This window comes from Eublepharis macularius, chromosome 13, assembly GCF_028583425.1.
Source record: "Eublepharis macularius isolate TG4126 chromosome 13, MPM_Emac_v1.0, whole genome shotgun sequence".
NCBI lineage: Eukaryota > Metazoa > Chordata > Lepidosauria > Squamata > Eublepharidae > Eublepharis > Eublepharis macularius.
Window position 1 is genome coordinate 13,395,164 of NC_072802.1, and position 20,269 is coordinate 13,415,432.

The following is a 20,269-nucleotide window of genomic DNA, read 5'->3' on the forward strand; positions in this document are numbered from 1 at the left end:
GTCTTGGCTTTCTATTAGTTACAGAGCCCAATTCAAAGTATTGACTACCTCCTACAAAGCGCTCCATGGCCCTGGTCCATCATATCTAGGGGATAATCTCTCTCCCTATATTCCACCACGGCAACTTCGTTCATCTGAGCAGGGCCTTCTGCAGGTATCACCCTTCACATGGGCAAAATCAACAATTGCCCATACATGGGCGTTCTCTGTGGTGGCCCCCACTTTATGTAATGTTTCCTAACCTGAGGGGGTTAGGAAAGGTCCCACTCTCCTGGCCTTCTGTAAATGATGCAAAACCAAATTGTTCAAGAAGGCTTTGTGCTCAGATGGGAGAGCTGTACTGTAAGAAAGTGATCTCAAGAGATCCATCAGTAAACAGATAGGGAAACCATCAATAAAGGGATAAGGAGGGACCACAGACTTTACTACTATTACTGTAAACTGTGAGGGACCACAGGCTTCACTACTACTGCTGTAAATGGTGAGAGATTTCACTACTATTGCTATAAGTATGATCTTACTGAGTAGTTCCTATGTTAGTTGTTGATCCAGAGGAGTTAGCCGTGTTAGTCTGTAGTAGCAAATTCAAAAAGAGTCCAGTAGCACCTTTAAGACTAACCAATTTTATTGTAGCATAAGCTTTCGAGAATCAAGTTCTCTTCGTCAGATGCCTGATCAAAACAGGCATCTGACGAAGATCAGGCATCTGACGAAGAGAACTTGATTCTCGAAAGCTTATGCTACAATAAAATTGGTTAGTCTTAAAGGTGCTACTGGACTCTTTTTGATTATGTTAGTTGTTGTAGATTTTCCAAGCTGTATATATTCGACAATAAGTCTTCGACAGTAAGTTCCTATGTTGTTTAATATATCAATCATGGAATTTGCCTGTGTTCTGTTTCAACACTGTTAAATTTTTAAACCTTTCTTTTAATTCATTCTTTCTTTCCCTTTAAATCTTGCAAATCACATGTATATACCCATTACATGTATACTGAAATGTCGTGATATTGATTGTATGGACTCACACGAGGTAATCTGCCTTGAGATTCAGTGAGAAAGGTGGACTATAAATGACGTAAATTAATAAATAAACTGTATATACTTCCTTACGTATACAACCCATATTGCTAAAATACACGATAAGCACCTCGCCTATTGCGAAGAGTTGTGCCTCAGGCTCGACGGATGAAGGCTTAGCTATCCAGCTCCTGCTGGCTGCAGTGAGCTGAAACTCCTACGAAAGGGGATGTGCTTGAGAGCCTTCTTGCCTACCTTTAACTGACTGTTGTCAATTACATGTTAATGTGGTTTGCCCTCAAGAATTAATGTGAAAGTTTCAAGATGCAGCCACCCACATAGAGAACACAAGAGAAGGAACAAAGAGAACATCACTTAGGTGATACACAGAGAGAGCACGAGGAAACAACTGTCAGAGGACACTTTCCCTTCTTATACGTGTGGGAGGCATGGCCCTTGCACGCCCAGATGGAGACACTGAGGCCCCGGGGGATCTGGCACCCCTATTTCAGATTCATGTCTGAAGTGATGTTGTAGTGTTGGCACAGTTGTTATTACAGCTAAGCCCTCATGATCAGAGGCCCTAAACTGAAATTCACTTAGCTTGTGTATACATCCAGTACGGCCAGAGAGATACTGTATGATCTAACATGTGAGTTAGGGGTGGCCTAACTAGAGTTTATATGGTGCCTAGGAGAGTAACTGGCTGCAGACTTAGATGGAATCCTAAGCTATGCCAGGGCTTGGCAGTATGGTGGAATGGGCAAGGGAGTTGTATTTTTACTCTGTATATGTTGTATGAGAATTTTCAAAGTTATCCTAAGGTTGTCAGTGGAGTACCATTATGCTGGCACCAGGAGTGTGTTGGAAACTGAGGAGATGTAAGAAGCCACCTAAGCCCCTTCCTCCCCCAACATGCCTCTGAAACTGCCTATTTCCCTGCCACCTCTGGGGTTACACTGGCCCTATACCATCATGACCAGGCTCTAGTGAATCTCCAGATACGACAGCGTAACCATTCGGACAGAGACATTTTAGGATGACACTGTGAATAGAATTACAGTGCCATGGAACTGGAATTTAAGTAATGCAAACAACTGTCGTCACTTGATTGGAAAATATATGTCCTACTGATAAGGGAATACTCCCTTATCAGGAAGCAATATTTGTATTATTATATGCGAAGCAATGTTTATACACGCACACACACACACACACTCTAGCAAGGCTTTTACTATCAAGTCTTTTAGATGGCTTACAAGCAGGTATTTAGAACTAAATGAAATATTAAACAATTAAAGCCATGATAACGACAGAAAACTAGGAGCAAGAGGCCTCAGAAAGCTAAAGGAAGCAAACAATACTGCTACCAACATATGGGCTGTGTTGTGGAAATTGTTGCCCTGCAACCGGGGACTAGTCCACCAGTTGCTTGGGTTTGCCTCTTACCGTAGGCATGTAAAGAGTGCAACCTCAATTGATCTTTCCCTAGTACTAAACTGATGTCTCTGCTAAGATTAATGTGCCAGCTGCAAAAAGGTCTTAAGCAAGACTGGAAGTTTTTATTTCAAAAGGCAAAGGAGAATACAAGCAGAGAAACAAGGCACCAGATCAGGGCCTCACCTCTGCTGAACACTAGAACACTACAGAGATAGATACAGAGTACAAAATCATTAGTTAGACATAACAATAATGCAAAACAATTAAGATATCTTTTCCCCCCAATCAAGGATCCTTGAGACCCCTCCATTGCAGAGAGCAGGGACCAGTGAGGTCCCTACCCTCTAACAAGAGAAGGGTCCCGAGTATCTGGTTCGTCCTTCCTTTATAGGGAGGTATCAAAGGCTTGTTAACATCCTAATCAATTACATTGTCTTTGTTCTTGAAAGACAGTTCCGTTGAGGGTCCTTCGTGTAAACACAAGTCTACACATCTTTTACCTCTGTGATAGACTGCATCTTTGATATGCATTTGTAATTTGCAAAAGGAATGTTCACACACCACTAGCTATCGGTTATCCCGTTCTTCCTGAAGATAAGCTGTTTGCTGTTTGTCCTGGTGTCCTCTTAGTGATTTACATGCAATGGCCAGATGACCCTTCAAAGGTCTCCAACTATTAACAACTTTTATAGCCTTATCTGACACAGAGGGTGAAACCTCAGGAAACGCAACTTTATTTTGCAGAGAGAGAGAGAGAGAGAGAGAGAGAGAGAGAGAGAGAGCGCCTTTGGAAGATTTCTTTTTCCAAACTCTAGCTGGTTCTTTATTTCTAACATGGGCCAAAAAGGCCTGGTTCCGACCCACTAACAAAATTCTGACAACAATTCCCCCATTTGGGGCGGAACCAGCCCCACTAACAAGTTAATAATATTTGCGCCATCCATCAATCATTTTCTGGTGGGATGTCAAGCTTACTGAGGTTACTGCTGCTGCTCCTGAGGTACAGCATTGAGGATCACATTGAATAAAACAACAAACCGCACATAGTGCTACAAGAACTACTACCATAATTATAATAAGAGTGTGTACTGATGTCTTTTACCAATTAGGCATGTCTGGGAACCAATCCCACCATGCATATTGGAAGTCTTGTGCCACTCTGTGGAATACTTTCACTGTGTTCTTTTGGTCCTGCAAGTGAGTGGTGATTCTGCCTGATTCATTGACATAGAAACAACATTCTTCTTTTATTAAAGCACACACTCCTCCTTGCTGATGATGTCTAGGGCACGTCTATTTTGAATTGCCATTCTAGCTACAGAATCCACTTCTGTTTGCAAGTGGTCTAATGAGTCAATTGTGTCATTTTCAAGTTGAAATATTCCTAAGGAAGGAAAGAAAGCGCGGAGAAACTTCCAACCAAAGGATTGATGTTCTACTAGCTTTAAGCCAGTGGCTTATGGCTTTCAGAAACATCAACTTTCTTTTTCTAATAATATTTTGGCTAAAATCTTTGTACCAGACTCTGTGTTTTGCCTGGCAATTGACTTAGCTGTGAATACATTTTAGTAGGGTCTCCTACAGCAAGCTTATAAAGCATGAATGATGGGTAGATGTGTTCAAATACTTTTGCAAACCTCTAATGGAGCTGGGACCTATCAGGGCTCACAGCTGCATGCATACCCTAGTATACTCATGGTTTGTGGATATGATAGATACACACTGTTATCGGTAAATCCCAATGAGCCAATATGAAAGCTAGTAGCTTGAAAACTGCAAGCAAAGGAAGTCCCAATGTAAAATTTTGCAATACATAGGATCTATGCAACCATAACTACAAAGCGGCAACTGTGTTAGACTGTTGTCATGAAATTAAACAGGAGTCCAATGGCATTTTAAAAGACTAATGACATTTATTCCAGTATACACTTTGGTGAGCAAAGCTCACTTTATCAGATGCATAGCAGCTATATTTACACAGCCACCTTTAAATAAAAATATAGCTGCTAGTGACTTGTAAAAATTTATACTGGAATACATCTTGTTGGTCTTTTAAGGTGCCATGAGACTCCTATATACCTCACAGTTTTTTTAATACAATTTTAGTATCTGACATCCCTTTTTTGAAAATATACAATATAAAAAGCACAAATAGCCAGGGAAACCCAGTGGCAAATCAAAACTATGTTTGTACAGGCTGAAACACAGAAATGTAGAAACGTAAGAGCTGGAAGCGACCCCAAGAGTCATCTAGTCCAACTTCCTGCACAATGCAGGAAATGCACAGCTACCTCCCCCTCTCACCTCCCCTAGTGACCCCTGCTCCATGCCCAGAAGAAGGTCCGTATGGGAGCAGGTGGTCTTTTTTTTTTTTAAATTATTTAAAAGTAACATTAAAATACAGTAAAACAACAATAAAAAAATTATTAAAAACATATTATAATTTTAAACAGCCAGGGTTTTCAAAAATGTAGGAAATTTTTGTAGGTAGTTCTAGGAGGGATTACATCATTTTCTGAGAGATGCTGCAAAATTGGGTACCAGGTGGCATGAAATTTAGTGCTGTAGTCAGCATTGTTAAGTTGTGTCGTGTTGTCCACTAACTTAGCCATCATGAAGTGATCCCAAACTTTTTTATACCACTGCTCTATGCTGTAGAGTTTTTCCAAAGTGCAGCTACCATTAACTGAGCAGTTGCAATGAGGATGCTAATGGTCTCTGTTTTATCTTTCCGCAGTTGTAAATTTGGCTGCTATGTCAATAGGTATGATTCTGGGAGAAAAGGTAGATCAATTCCTGTGATTTGTAAAATCAGGGAATGAATCTGATGCCAGAAAGATTCAATCACTGTACATTCCCACCAACAATGTATATAAGAACCAAGAGTGTTGCATCCTTTCCAGCGAAGTGCTGAGATGGACTTAAAAATATGGGAGATCCGTTATGGAGTAAGATATCACTTTGTATACAGCTTAAAACATTGCATTCTGACAGAGTGTACTTTGGAACAATTATTTGAGGTTTTTCAAATATCACCCCAATGCTTTTCTTCCACCCTGCCATCACAGTCAAGCTTCCAAGCCTTTTGAAAAGAGTGTGGTCTTATAAACAGAACAGAAAAAGTTAAAATTTGCATGATAAAATGGATGCAAAATTTTGAAGAAGAAATAACATTCCAACAGTGGGAGAATCTTTGGACAAAGGGCATAAATTTCACGGCAAGCCAAACTCTAAGGGAAAATTGGTATGTTTTTTCAGATGGTACATCACACCAAAGGACATTGAGAAAATGGATAAGAAATATGTAGGGTAGGAGCAGATGGCTCCTTTTATCATATGCAGTGGACATGCAAAAAAAGTAAGAAATCTTGGAAAGACATACATGCTGAGATACAAAAAATCTTAAAATTTGATTTTGCCATGAAACCCCAGACTATGCTGGGAATAATACCAGAAAATATTGAAAAAACATCCTATGAATTATTCAGATATTTGCTGATGGTGGCAAGAGTGACATTTGCAAGCAAATGGAAAGAAGATGAATGTCCAACCAGGGAAATCTGGAAAGACAAGATGGCAGAATATGCAGTGATGGCAAAATTGACGAGTTATATAAATAGAAGACCAATAAAACAATTTGAAGAGAAAAGGGGAAATTATTTTGCTTACAAAGAATAGAATATATAAGATGTTGCAATCTTACAAATTTGAATAAGATCATATACTGACTTATTGTACATAGTTCATTAGAGGTCATAGTTTGACAAGGGGGGAAATGTTTGAATATATAATTGCTAAAACAGTTTGTAGGCTATGGACATATTGGTATAAAGCTAAGGATAAGTAGACATTATTGTTATATTAAAAGGTATGTTAATCAGTTATATTAAGAGATAAGATGAAATATTGTAGCAATAACGAAATGAGGAGTCTTTCTTTTTGATCATTAATTTTTATTATTGAGTGTGGAGAAGGAGGAAGTATGCACTAAGTATGTGTAGTATAGAGGGATAGTATATACAGAAATGGGATTTAATAAAGGTTGTAATCTTCATTGCTATATTGACAAACATTGAAAAAGATTAAGTTTTTGTGTACTCTGTATTCCAACAATTCTTGTAGCAAACAGTTGCAAAATCTTCTTGACCTTATTATTTTTCCCCTTCCCTTTTTCTTTCTGTATCCTTTCTTACATTGATAAAATAATTTTTTTTAAAAAAATTAGTAACTCATCAGTTGCTAATTACAAACTAGTAGCACCTCTGTCTTACCTAGACTAGTCTTATCTAGGATGTTCAGAACTTGAACTTGCTGAACCATTGCTGGGTTTTATCAGCTTGGTGGTGGACAGTGCTGTCCAGTCATAGCCAATTTATGGCAACCCTTGCTGGCGTTTCCAAGACAACAGAATAACAGAGGTGGTTTGCCCTTGTCTGCCTCTGCATAGCAACCCTGGTTTTCCTTGAAGATTTTCCATCCAATTACTAACCAAGGCTGACCCTGCTTAGCTTCCAAGATCTGACGAGATCAGGCTTGCCCGGGCTATCCGGGTAAGGGTGTCATCTGTATACTGATGACATTTCACTCTAAATCTCCAGACAACCTCTTCCAGGGGTCACATGTAGATATTAAACATGGATGGAACCCTACTGCTTCCCCATTTTTGTGGGCAGGCATTGTTTTGTAAACAAGGCAAAGGACAGGGTAGAGTCACCGAAGTTATAAAGCAGTGCTGTAGCTAAAGGACATCCTGCCCTCTATTAATTAATTTTCAAAGTTCTGTAGCCTTTTGTAGGTGAAATACTCAAATGCTTCAATCTGGCAAGAAAGATCTGTGTGTATTGTCAGCCGATGTGAATTGCCCATGTGGGTGTGCCTCTGGAAGCATATATCGATCAGGGATGCCACTCTCCAGGTGGTAGCTGGAAATCTCCCAGAATTACAATGATCTCCAGGCCAGAGATCAGTTCCCCTGAGAAAATAGCTGCTTTGGAGACTGGACTGTATGGCATTATACCCCACTGAACTCTCTCCTCACCCCCAAACCTGTCCTTTCCAGGATCCACCCCAGAAAATCTCCAGGAATTTCTCAACTTGGACCTGGCAACCCTAATATCCATCTGCATCTAAACCCCAGTGAACAGATTGGACGTCTATTTATGTGAAGCACATGAGCAGCACCCAGGATCACTAGGCGTGCAGCTATATCAGGGATAAGGATTTTATTATATATGAGTTACTTTATTCATTGTACTCACAATAAAGGATGTCTGATGAGTGATAAAACATTTATTTATATGGTTAGAAGAGGGATGTATGCGTGGGGGTGGGTATAATAGTGGGGAAGCAGAATCATTATTCTGAATAATTAAAATAGGCAGCAAGGATATACCTGAACAAAAGTGAGGTTGTTTTATTAGTGCCCGATAGATTATCACTTTATTTTAAAATGTCAAAAACAATCCCTTCAACCTGAACTAGACTGCCCACTAGACTGAACTAATTTTACCTTGGCCTCTTTGAAGAGGTGAGAAGTTTGGCCTATGTTCTGTATAAGGGGTACCTACTACAGTTTCTTATAATCTGGGCACAGAAAGTGAGTTGATCCTTTTTTCCTTTCACTTAAATTTCCCCATTACAAAACAATTTTCCCCCATATGTGAGATTATTTAAGATTTTTAGGCATAAAATATGTCCAGAACAATTCTCATCATTACAGCACAATCCTAAGGAGAGTTACTCTAGGCTAAGTCCATTGAAATGGAGTTGCCATGACTTGGTTGCGACTCAATGACGTATTTTTCTTCTTCTTACTAAACCAAAATAGACTTCACAGCGCAAGCCATGAATCAATCTCCCCATTAAAAAAAAAAGTAAATAGTAGTTGTAAGAGGCTACAAAATGGCAGGGGTGAGCTCAACCATTTCCCCTCAGAATTGTTTAGTCAAAACTGCCCTCCCAAGCTGGAAAGCAGCTTGGAGAAGACAAAATTATTTCTCTCACAAATGCATACTCCACCACTGCCCTGATCACATTCAAAGGGTTGGGTTTGGGTTTTTTTGCCTATTTACCTACATTTTTTAAAAAATCATCAGGCAGTGACACACATTTGCCACATCATGTCCAAAATGTATTCTGAGCTAAAGGCTACTCTTATTTTCTTAGGAAGGTGAGCAGTCACACTGAAATGCAGCAAGAGCTGCCCTGGCATATTTTGTTTCCAGTTTGGCCCTAAATCAAAGTTAGATATATATAAGTAATTTAAGTTTTAAAATAATTTAATTTCAAGTAGATAGCTGCGTTGGTCTGTGGTAGAACAGCAGGATTTGAGTCCAGTGGCATCTTAGAAACCAACAAGATTTGCAGAGTATAAGCTTTCAAGAGTCCAAAGCTTCCTTTTTCAAAGAGCTTTTAAGAGCTTTGACTCTTGAAACCTTACACCCTGCAAATCTTGTTGGTCTCTAAGGTACTATTGGACTCAAATCCTACCGTAAACAAGTTTATATCTCTTCATCTTTAACTCTATTTTCAATTACAACCAGCTCCTTAATGTGAACTGAAGAGCACTTTGGATCTCCGGGGGGGGGAAGGGGGGGACATGAAAACCTTCACTGGAGACGAATTATTCGAAGTGTGATTTCTCATGATTCAGTATACAAACGAACGACTTTTCTGACTCTTGAATAGTCTTTTAAAAACCTTCTCCATCAATAAACAAGGAACAACTTATTGTTTGATGAGAAATGACTTTAATTTATTAACTATTTAATTTCCCTCTCAGTCACAGAGCTGGAAACGTTGCCCGCCAAACGTCCCTCAGAACGCCGCTGCGAGTGGCGGGAAAGCTGCCCCGTTATTTTGTCTGAGGGGAGCACAACCTCCGAGGGGCGTGGCCACGGCGGCCGGGACCGCTTCGTGGAACCCAAGGCGCCTCATGCAACGTGGAAGCGCTCCCAGCCGCGGCCCCGCCCCTCGCCTCGCGCTCTAGAGCAGCGGGCGGCTGGGGCGGTTGATTCAGTGGACGCTTCGCCTCCAACGGTCGCCCGCGCGCTGACGAGTTGTTTACTTCTTCGGCCGCTCCACCCCTCCACCTCCCTTCGGCCCTCGCGCTCTACGATTGGCTCTTGTTTGGGCCAATCGCGGGGCCTCACAGGTCATCAAACCTGGATAGGGGTTCGGGCGTGCCAGGAAGAGGGGAGGGGAAGGGGGGAATAGACCAGCTCCTTAAAAAAAAAAAGGAGCTGCTGTGGAACCCCCTTCCCGTCTCTCCGTAACGGCGATTGGGCAAGTCTGTAGGTGCTTTAAGCGTTCATTGGGACATTGCCCTGCTAATCATATTAATCTCCCCTCCCGGCCTTTTTTTAAAACGGTCTAATCTCGACTCACGCATGGAAGGTTCCCGCCTACGCCTCGCGTATCTTTTTGTGTGTGAAGCCGTGATTGGACTACATGCAAGACCCTCCTCCCCCCTCCCGCTTTACTATCTCTTTCACATACACACACACACACACAAACGAAGATATCTCACTCCCCTTTGAGGAATATTAATTACTTTCGCCTTTCATTGGTTAAGCGGGATGTCGGTCAAACACGACGAGGAACGAGCCCACCCGCCAACCCCGAGGCGGGCATGGATTGGTCCACTGGGGAAACGACCTTCGCGTCCCATTGGCCTGTCGCGCCGGCTCCTCCATTCTTAGACTTTACTCTCCACACACGGCCCCGCCCCTCAGCGGACGACGCGCCGCCTCGACTCCCTCCTCTCCCCCGCCCGCCGAGCGTCACGTGATGTTTTCGCCGTGGTGCCGCCGCGGCTGCCTGTGTGAGTGAGTGAGAGAGCGAGAGCCGCGCGGAGCCGAGGGCGGGCGGGCAAGCGGGCGAGAGCGGGACAGCCCGGCGCGCTCTGGCCGGCGGCGAGGGGGTGGCGCGCGGTCCGCCGGCCGGTCTGCGGCGGCCCGGCCGGCTGCCTCCCGGGAGGCTCCGCTCTCCTTCAGGCGCCAGCGCCGGCCCGGCGCCGAGAGAGTCCTGCGGCCACCCATGTCCAGCCGGGCCTGGAAGACCCTTCCGTTGTGAGGACGGCTTTCCCGCCTCGCAGGGCCCCCGGACCCTGCCCTGGGCCCCCAAGATGGCGAGTGGGACGCTTCACCCGGGCGGGGAAGGTGACTGCCCGGCGCTGGACGAGAAGAACGAGGCTGCGACCACCCCGACCGCCGGCGGAGGAGGCGCCAGCCAGGGGGGCAACGCTGCGTCCAGGCTTGCTGCCGGTGCACCTGCGGAGGAGGACCAGGAGCCGGCCGAGAGCTCCCCCTGCCCTCCCCCTCCTCAGCCTTCACATCCTCTGATGCTCCTGCTCAGGAGATCCCCCAGCACCTCCCTCTGCCTGGTCCAGGAGGAAGAGGCTGCCTTGCCCGTGGCAGTGCCTGTGGGACGGGGCGGGCCCGCCTCCTCTGGCCGAGGGGGCCCTTCTGTGCCTTCTGGACGGGGAGCCCCCCCTGCTCCATCAGTCGGTGTCACCACTGCATCCTTGGGAGACGACGTGAGGAAATGTGGCTACCTGCGGAAGCAGAAACACGGCCACAAGCGCTACTTCGTGCTGCGGGAGGAAACTCACCTGCTTGGCCCGGCCAGGTTGGAATACTACGACAGTGAGAAGAAGTTCAAGAGCAGCTTGAGGGCTGCAGCGGCTGGGAATGTGGCCCTCTGCTGCCCCCCTCCCAAACGGGTCATCCCTCTGTACCAGTGCTTCACCGTCAGCAGGAGGGCAGATGCCAAGCACAAACACATCATTGCCCTGTATACCAAGGATGAGTATTTTGCCATGGTGGCTGAGAATGAGGCAGAGCAGGAGGGCTGGTACCAGGCAATCAGTGAGCTTATGAGTCAGAGCAAGAGGGGGTTCGTGGAGCAGGACGACCAAGCAGATCAGCTGCTAGATGACGATGATGAGCATTATGGGACTGCTCTTAAACCGGGCACTGTGTTCAAGGAAGTCTGGCAAGTCAATGTGAAGCCCAAGGGGCTTGGGCAGACAAAGAACTTGACTGGGGTGTACAGACTGTGCCTCTCTAGTAAGGCCATCCACCTTGTCAAACTGAATACTGAGGTACCTTCTGTCCACTTGCAGCTCATGAACATCCGTCGATGTGGGCATTCAGAAAATTTCTTCTTCATAGAGGTGGGCAGGTCTGCATCCATTGGGCCAGGGGAGCTGTGGATGCAGGTGGATGATTCAGTGGTTGCTCAGAACATGCACGAAACGTTTCTAGAAACCATGAAAGCTTTGAAAGCCTTTTCTGAGTTCAGACCTCGCAGCAAGAGCCAGTCATCTGGTGGTGGGAGCAGCACCAACCCCATTTCATTCATCACTACCAGGAGACACCTTGGCAACCTGCCACCCAGTCAGACTGGCTTACAGAGACGATCCAGAACTGAGAGTGTTACTGGGGGGACCCCTCCCACCACCAAGAGCAGTAGTGCTTATCGATTCAGAACTTCTAGTGAAGGGGAGGGTACGATGACCAGACCATTTAGGTCAGTGACTGGGAGTCTGATTCATTTGAATACTGCACGGATGAATTTAGGGCGGCAAGAAGGGAGTGGCCGATATGTTAGAGCAGCATTTAGCTCTTCCTACCATGCCAGGTCTGCCTCTCTGCCAGTATCGCATTTCCCTTCCACCACCAGCCCCATCAGCGTTTCTTCAAGTAGTGGCCATGGATCTGCTTCAGATACTCTTGTAAGGCCTTCTAGTTCATCTGTCTGTGGTTCCCCGAGTGATGGAGGCTTTATCTCTTCAGATGAATATGGTTCCAGCCCTGGAGACTTCCGATACTTCCGTGTGAGGAGTAATACTCCAGATTCCTTGGGTAATACGCCACCCATTAGAGAGGAAAACTGTTTAAGTGAATACATGTCCATGAGCAAACAGCAACTGGATAATAGCTCAAGAGATGATTTCCGGGAGGCTGAAAAATGCATTAGAAAAAGAACTTACTCTTTAACAAAACCTGTTTCTACACCAGTGCAACAGAAAACAACCCAAACTGCAGCGTCTTTAGATGAGGATTCTGTCGGGAGCCACGGACATTTGCCTTGTTCTGAATCGCCAAAACTTAAAGATAGTCCTGATCCAGAGTATGGAGAGTCTGCCCTTGATTCTGCATGTAATCAAAACAGGAATAAAGCCAGAGACGATGGCTACATGCCAATGATGCCGGGAGTTGCATCTTCTCTTGCAAGCAGCAATGATTATCTGCCAATGACTCCTAAAACTGCATCAGTTCCAAAACAGATAAACAATTCTTGGTCATCATCTCAGGCTGACTCCAGAGGGTACATGATGATGTTTCCTAGGGCTATCTCTTCACCTGTACGAAGCCCTTTAACTGGATTTAATTCTAAAAGTGGAACTGACAAGCTGGCAAATAATGAGTATATGGATATGTCACCTGGAAATTCATCTGTTCCAAAGCCATCAAATGATTCAAATTATATGCATACCAGTGCTAGTTCAAAAGGGTTTGGCTCTTATTTTTCCCTCCCAAGAAGCTTTAAGACTCTATCGGGACAAAATGGTGAACATAATGAATATGTTCCAATGTCATCACCTGGGAAACTACTGTACAGTGGATCTGAAAATGGTAAAAACGCTAGTAGTGAAATTCTGACTAATGGTCTTTCCAAGTCATCTATCATAAAAGCTTCAGATGAAGGCCTTGCACAGAACAGAGTTACCAGGCCTACAAGACTTCCACTGGGTACTAGAGGTAGTAACACTATACCAAGAATGTATGATCGTACAATTCCACTTGAGCCATCAAGTCCTGGTGAATATATAAATATAGACTTTGGTGAAAAAGCAAGTAATACACCATACTCTTTATCTGCAGAAGGATCTCCATCATCTCTTGGCTCCAGTAGTGACCACAGGCAGTCTCCACTTTCTGACTACATGAGTGTTGATCTTGATGTTCAGTCACCAAAAGCAGCAAAAGAACTATCTAGTTCCTTAACAGATATTTCTGTTTATGCCAGCTCGAGTATCCCTAGAAACCAGCCTGATTCAGATTATGCTAGGCTCTCATTTGGTGCTGCTTGTATTAGTGCAGCAAGTGGTAGGATTGATGACTACACTGAGATGACCTTCAACATGGCAGCAACACCACCTGGACCATTTGCCACAGAAAGCAAAAATGGCTTGAAGATGGATAGTCCTCCTTCCATAGTTAATCGATTGTGCATTGTTGACCAATATGCTGGTAACAGTGATTTCTCTGTTCCTAGCCCTGAACTTCCAGTGGTCCCTAAAGTCATTCGTGCTGACCCACAAGGAAGGAGGCGGCATAGCTCTGAAACATTTTCTTCTGCTGGCACTGTTACCACTTCCTCTTCTTTCTTTACTGACAGCAGTAAAAGACACAGCTCTGCCTCTTTTGACAATGTGTGGTTGAAACCTGAAGAACACATTTCAGATGGCCATGAAAGCAAGATGTCCAGAGATACTTCAACTGGATTTCAGAATGGCTTAAATTATATAGCTCTGAATTTACGAGAGAATTCTCTAAACTGTGAGCAGAGCCCTAGCACACCGAATTGTCACCTCTCAAACGGTACTTTGAATCTGGAAAGTGGAGTATATGTAAGCATAGACTTCAGCAGATCAGATGGTCTCAAATGCAACACTGCAAGAAAAGGTTTGTAACTTTTAGAACTGCAACTTCAGACCCAAGAGTCTGGCTGTAGTTAACTTACTTCTGTTTTAATTCGGATATTTTTGCATGCTGATTGGGACTTGTCAAAATGCCGTTATTGGTTTGGGAGCTACAGTAATGGGGCTATTTATGTGTCTGAATAGTTGTAGGTCATGTTTACTTTTGCAGTTTTATCAACTTTGGGGGCCATGCCCCTTCAGTATTGTAATAAAGGGAAGTAGTTATAGCTATTCTCCCAGAGACCGCCATTTATTTGAACCTGGAGACATTAAGCATTATTAAAGGGTTGGGATTTTGTCTATGATGCAAGTTTTAGATATTTTCAGCAAAAATCTTTCATTTAATTTTATTTCAAATTCCTGGGCAATGAAACTTCTTGTTCTTACCGTAACAGTCAACCTCCTTGCTTTCTTCTGCAGTATAGAGTCATGTTTATATCCATATCAAACTCATGTACAGAATGACATCAGACATGCTGAACAACTTAATCCAGCATCTTTACATGGAATTCTTATGTAATTTTTAAAACATAATTATGAAGAGTGACACATATATATTACCTTGAACTAGATCTGCATTATAAATCTAATCTGTTTTTATGCTGGATTAATTGTCACCCTGAGATTTCTGGGAGCTATAGATTGTGAGGAGACTAGAGTTCTCAGAACATCACCAGCTGATACACCTTTCTCTCCTTCCTGCCTTATTCCTAGGGGAGGGAGCAGCTATGTCTTATATTTCTAAGGTAGTCAGTAATACTGTGGAACACTTGAATCCATGTTCTCATTAGTGTTTTGAAGTTTTCGGTTTAGCTTTCAGATGCATTTTCTGTCCCTAGAAAAGGGTTTCCGCTTGGGGTAACATGGTATTAAATTCTGCTGCAAATGAAGAATGATACAAGAATTATTAAGGCTTTTATTGTTGTGTTGAAGTGATCAAAACATTCTGCAATATTGTTTAGTGCTCTGGATTTGTGTGTCAACCTTTTAATATCCAGTTCTTCCTCTTATATGAAGAGGTGTCTCCAGATGCACAATCCATCCCTCTTGTCTTATTTCTTAGAGATCTTTTTCCCCCCTCTTAAAACAGTAAGAGTAAACTCAGTTTACCAATCTTATTACTTAAATTACTGTTTCAGGAAAGACAAACTGCTTAGCTACTGTTTTATATTAGTATTTATTCCTCTTATGGGCCAGTCATGTATTACAACACCCACATTCTTGCTTCTCCAATTGACTTATCCCTTAAAATGTGGATGTGCCAAAAAAAAAATTACTGGACTCTGATGAATTGGCTGAGATACTGATTCAGGGCTTCTAGGTACGCTTTACCTGTCTGAATCTGTTTGTAAGCTTGTAATAGGTTCCATGAGTTCTGATCCTTTTGGAATGTAATTTTGGAAAAAAGAAAGCTAAGTTAACCTGTATGCACTGCTTAAGGCTTTTGAAAAGTATGTGTGGTTGTGTGTGTGTTTAAATCCCCGTGTAACAATGCAACAGTTCTCAGAAGTGCTTGTCTAAATTATTTAATAAGAATCAATGTTTTCCTTTTTAAGTTAAGTTTTAATTTAAGTTTCCTTAGTTTAGCAAAGTTAAGTAGTGAAGATCTGTACTGATTTTTGACTTCTGAAGTTTTAGATTTGTGCTTTGCTCAATATAGTTATCTAATGAAAGTCAAATGGGACAAACAGTTTTACTTTATAGTGCTAATTGTATTACTTTTTTAAAACCTTGGACACTGTTTTTAACTACCTTTACCTATCAGCATTGCTGTTCAAGCTGAAACAGGATTGATACAAAAGACATGCATTTGATAGCATTTTGCATATAACTAACTTGCTGAATTTGATTACTTTTTGGTCAAAGTTCATCCTGTGGAAAAAGTTTTAAAAGTGAGCAAGAAGAATCAGTTGATATCGTTGCTCAGTTCCAAAATGTTAATTGTTCAAAACCTTTTAATAATTTTACCATCTATATAAGACAGTTTGCTATATATTCTGTCATAATCCTAGGCAGAGTAATCCATGCTTAACTTGAGTGACTCTGTGCTGGGTAGTTACTAATGTGTTCATTATTTTCATCTGCCTTTTGTAGCTAATCATTACAGTAAAAGAAAACCTATTCCCAGGGGTCAAGAAGTGCCTTAGTAGTTGAAAGTTATGAAGAACTTTTGAACCCTAGAAGTAGAGATTTGGAGCCAGTCTCTCTTTTTCATGCTGGCTCTATCAAGTGGGACAGCTGGAGGTGGAGACCTAGTGAAATTCAGCATGTCAGAATAAGGCATCTCCTGCGCTGACACTGTTGCTCTCTGCCATACACATCTGCAGGCCTGGGAAGGGGCACGCACAGTGGCACTCCCAGCCCCTACACAAGCTGCTTTGGCTATTCTGCAAAATTTTGTTATTAAATTATATACATTAGAAGTGTCCCTAGAAGGTGAGCCTAGAAGGTGTCATATAAGGGACATTATTCACCTTACTACATTATGATAAAGGCTGTCCTTGCAAAAGAAGTAACGTGCTTGAATAATTCTGTACTTTTTATTTGCCTGTTGTGTGAAGCACTCTTCACTTGTTTCAAGTCAATCTTCTGTTTTAAGAATCTCATTTGAAAAAGTTCCAGGAAGGTTTACAGGTGGAAATCACTGACATTAGAGAGGAATGAAATGAGGAAGGGGAACTGTGATCCGAAGCATCTCAGATGTGTTGCTGAGATATAGAGCATGCTTGAATTTACACACTTGGGCTTGAAATTCTGAACAGAAGCTTGATTTTCAGGTCATTCTTGTGGAACTCATCTTCATTCTCTTTGCCAGTCCACATTACCGTCTCATAATTGTTTTTGAAACAAGTACTACTTTTACGCTATGGTTCAGAGTTCCATAAGACTTGTTCGAGTGAAAATCTTACAGTTGGCTCTGTAATACTATTAACACAAAACGCAGTTCTTAGGACTCCTAAAGTTTAATTATTAGATGCCAGGGTCCCCTCTATGGACAGTTGTCTTCACCTGTATGGAGTTCCATTTGGGTTTAGATGGTGGTTCTGTAGCTGTTCCAGACATTTTATGAATGGGAGAAGTCTGTAGTGGTACTTCACATGACTGCAAAGTCTGTAGTGGTACTTCATATTATTGCAGCTGCATAATAAAACAATGCAGGTTCTATGGCAAATTGAATCTGACTTCCTTGGGGTCTACCTAAATATTGGGTTGGTTCTTGCCAAAGGCTTCTGCAGCTGAAAATGATTTCTCTTTGTGGAATGTTATTTTCTCATGTCCATCTGCAGCCCAAAATGTCTCTTGAAATGCTGATCCTAGGGGATAGGTTGCCCCCTACAACAACTTGGAGGGAGGAGCAGATCTGCCAATGGAAATTCTCCATGGGTTGCTAATAAGCTTTGCAAAAACATGGTTGCTTTAGTTATTCACCTGGAACTCTGCAGGAGGGGAAGCAGCTTTGGGGAGAAGCAGCTGTGGGAAAGCATTAGACAGAAAAAGAGTTCAGCATCCTCCCGTCTTCCTACTGCTTCTCAGTTCTAATGGGCCCTTTCTCCTATAGCAGCTTTTCTGTAATGCAGGTGGCTGATAGAATTTTATTGTGTGGATTTGCATGTAAGGTTTAGTTAGGCCCTTGTGTATAAGCTGAAGTGGTTTAGTTTCACTTTATGCATCACTGATGCAAAGTTTTCAAGCTCATCAACTTCCGAAATGTTTGACTTTTGTCCATATTGTTTTACCTAAACGAATGAGCTTCCAAAAAATGTTCAGTGGAGAATGGAAAGGAGTGTATAAAAACATCTTAATACTTTTAGAATCTGATTCAGATTCTTCACAAATGTAAATGAAGATCATCTGTTTAAAAAACCCCTGAAAGTTAACCCTCTAATTATGTATTACTTAAGAATCTAAAAATAGATTAGTATTAAGGCTGTGGAAATGTACAGGAGGAGGGGAGGACGACAGCAGAGTTCATTACTCTTAAATATAGTAGCAAAATCATCTAATCGTTAATTTTCATATTTCTTTTAGAAGTGATAGGAGATCATACATACGTCCAGTATAGTCATATAAGCATGTCCTGCATACAGTCTGACTCACACGAAGGGCTGTTCAGCTGTGCTCTAGTGATTCAGTGTTATGTACAAATGCTGTGTTTGTACCTTATGCTACTGTGAACCACCTTTTGGACTTCTCTCCTGTTTCCTGTATAAGCAAGCAGCAACAGTCATTGTCTTGACCTGAACTGCACCTCTGCCTGTGAATGCTAGTTGTCACTTCGCCTGCAACTTTAGCATCCACTCAACAGTAACCCATTACTATTACCAGTTACTCAACAGTAACATTTACCCAATGTGAAAGTAAATTGATTCTGGGTTTTTTAAAAAAAAGGTTGCATTATGTTGTAGGAGGGTTGACTTAAGTTAAAGCTTTCTCAAGTAGATTTGAGAATGGTGATGCTGATCTAAGATTCTTGTAGTTAGTGTTCAGGCATGTAGCATTCTTTAAACTGATCATACTGCTTGCATTCTGCACTGCAGAGGCTAAGAACAGAACCTGTTAACTTTTTATTGATGCTGGTAATGGGTGTTAGAAGATTCAGCACACTGCTTGAGGGGATGCCGCGTCATTCCTTGCTTAGTTGACATTCCTTTTTTGCTGCTTAAGAAGAGGCGCAGATGGGTTTCTGTACATTGAGGCTTTGTTGGAACTATTTAGGCAGCTACCTGCTAAGACTGTTATTTTGTAGCCTGGTATGTTTGTCTACCTGAATTTATTAGAGCTTTACTGTAGGTAGAGGTTACTGCCGGATTGTGGCCTTTATGATGTGAACATAACTGAAGACTGTGGAAAAAATGGTCAGTTTTGGGTAGGAGATCTCAGATTAGGGTAGGAGATCTCAGAAATTGCAGGAGTTATAAAACCAGAATAAGCAAATTATTGGGAGACTGGCTTTTTTTTAAATTGAGTTCCTGTAATGACAACTAAACGACATGGCAGCTGTAAGCACAGTACATCCTACTTAGGGATTGATCAGAAGCAAGAGAATGTTCATCCTACTTCAAGTCAGGCATTGAAAATCCTACTTCAAGTCAGACCTTCTAGGAACTACCTCAAAAATTTAGGAGCCATTCTCATTTTTCAGTCTTCATAGTTTTGTATATTTACCAACATATTTTCTTATATTAGATACCACAGTGAAATTTTTAGGCACCGTAGCAAGCTGGTGCCTGGGATTTGTCGAGACTTGCTTTAAGTGATAGGATATCTCATCTTCATAAATCTAGTAATAATTCTCTGTTGAAAAAGAGAAGGGGAAGAGTATTCTTTAACATTTGAAGGGGTGGAAAGCAGGGCTGACCTGAAGGAAAAGTTCTGTTCCTTTGATGGAGGCTTAATGGGATGTTGTATACCTCTATCCTATGAAATTTTTCAGCTGCCCTCTGTGAAAGGGACAGGATGTACTTCTCCAGGCCTGTTGGCTATCCTAATTGTTAACACCCTGAGAGCAGTCCTAATTTATATAACTTATCTGTGGATTTCCAGGGTCAGGCTTGTACCCAGTAACCTATATTTTCTTTTGGCTTGCTGAACTTAGAATTAAGAACTTTTATGAGGAAAGTTCTGCAATCAAACTTTATTTTGAAATAGCTTGGTAAGGAGTATGAAGGTATCAGCTGGGATCTTATTATAAATGGGCTAAAGTTTTAGAAGAGTTGCAAAATCTTCCTTTGTGGCAGGGAGCATGGGGGAAGAAGGCGGGAGAGGAAGGACGAATCTTTGCTGCTGTTCGTCTTAAAACTAGTGACACATCCTTAAATGGGCTGTATGACCCACAGAACTGCCTTCTCAGCCCACCCTGCAAATTGCTGCTTCTTTTTTAAAAATTTTGGTCGCATGTAGGTAGCATCTTTGGTCACATGCAGCATTAGGCATCTTGAAGGCAACGTAATGAGCACCTTCACACTGTACATGCTGGAACAGAAATGTTTTGGTTTTGTGGAACAAAATGGCTTTTGCTGGATTGAGGGAGAGGCAGCAAATACTTGATTCATTGGGTCATTAAAGCTGCTTGCTTTCTCATGGCAAGGCTACTTCGCC

At 42.4% G+C, this 20,269-nt stretch overlaps 1 protein-coding gene across 2 annotated transcripts in view; it reads left to right on the forward strand.

The window, feature by feature from the left end:
• Nucleotides 1–10,304: 10,304 nt before the first annotated feature.
• IRS4 (insulin receptor substrate 4) overlaps nt 10,305–20,269 on the forward strand; it is a 28,675-nt gene continuing 18,710 nt past the window's right edge. For both annotated transcript variants that reach the window (XR_008598100.1, XM_054996166.1), the window contains exon 1: nt 10,305–14,153. Coding sequence is in view for 1 of the 2 variants with exons in the window: in XM_054996166.1 (XP_054852141.1) it covers nt 10,586–14,153 (3,568 nt within the window). In the remaining variant the exon portion in view is untranslated. The remainder of the gene's footprint in view (nt 14,154–20,269) is intronic.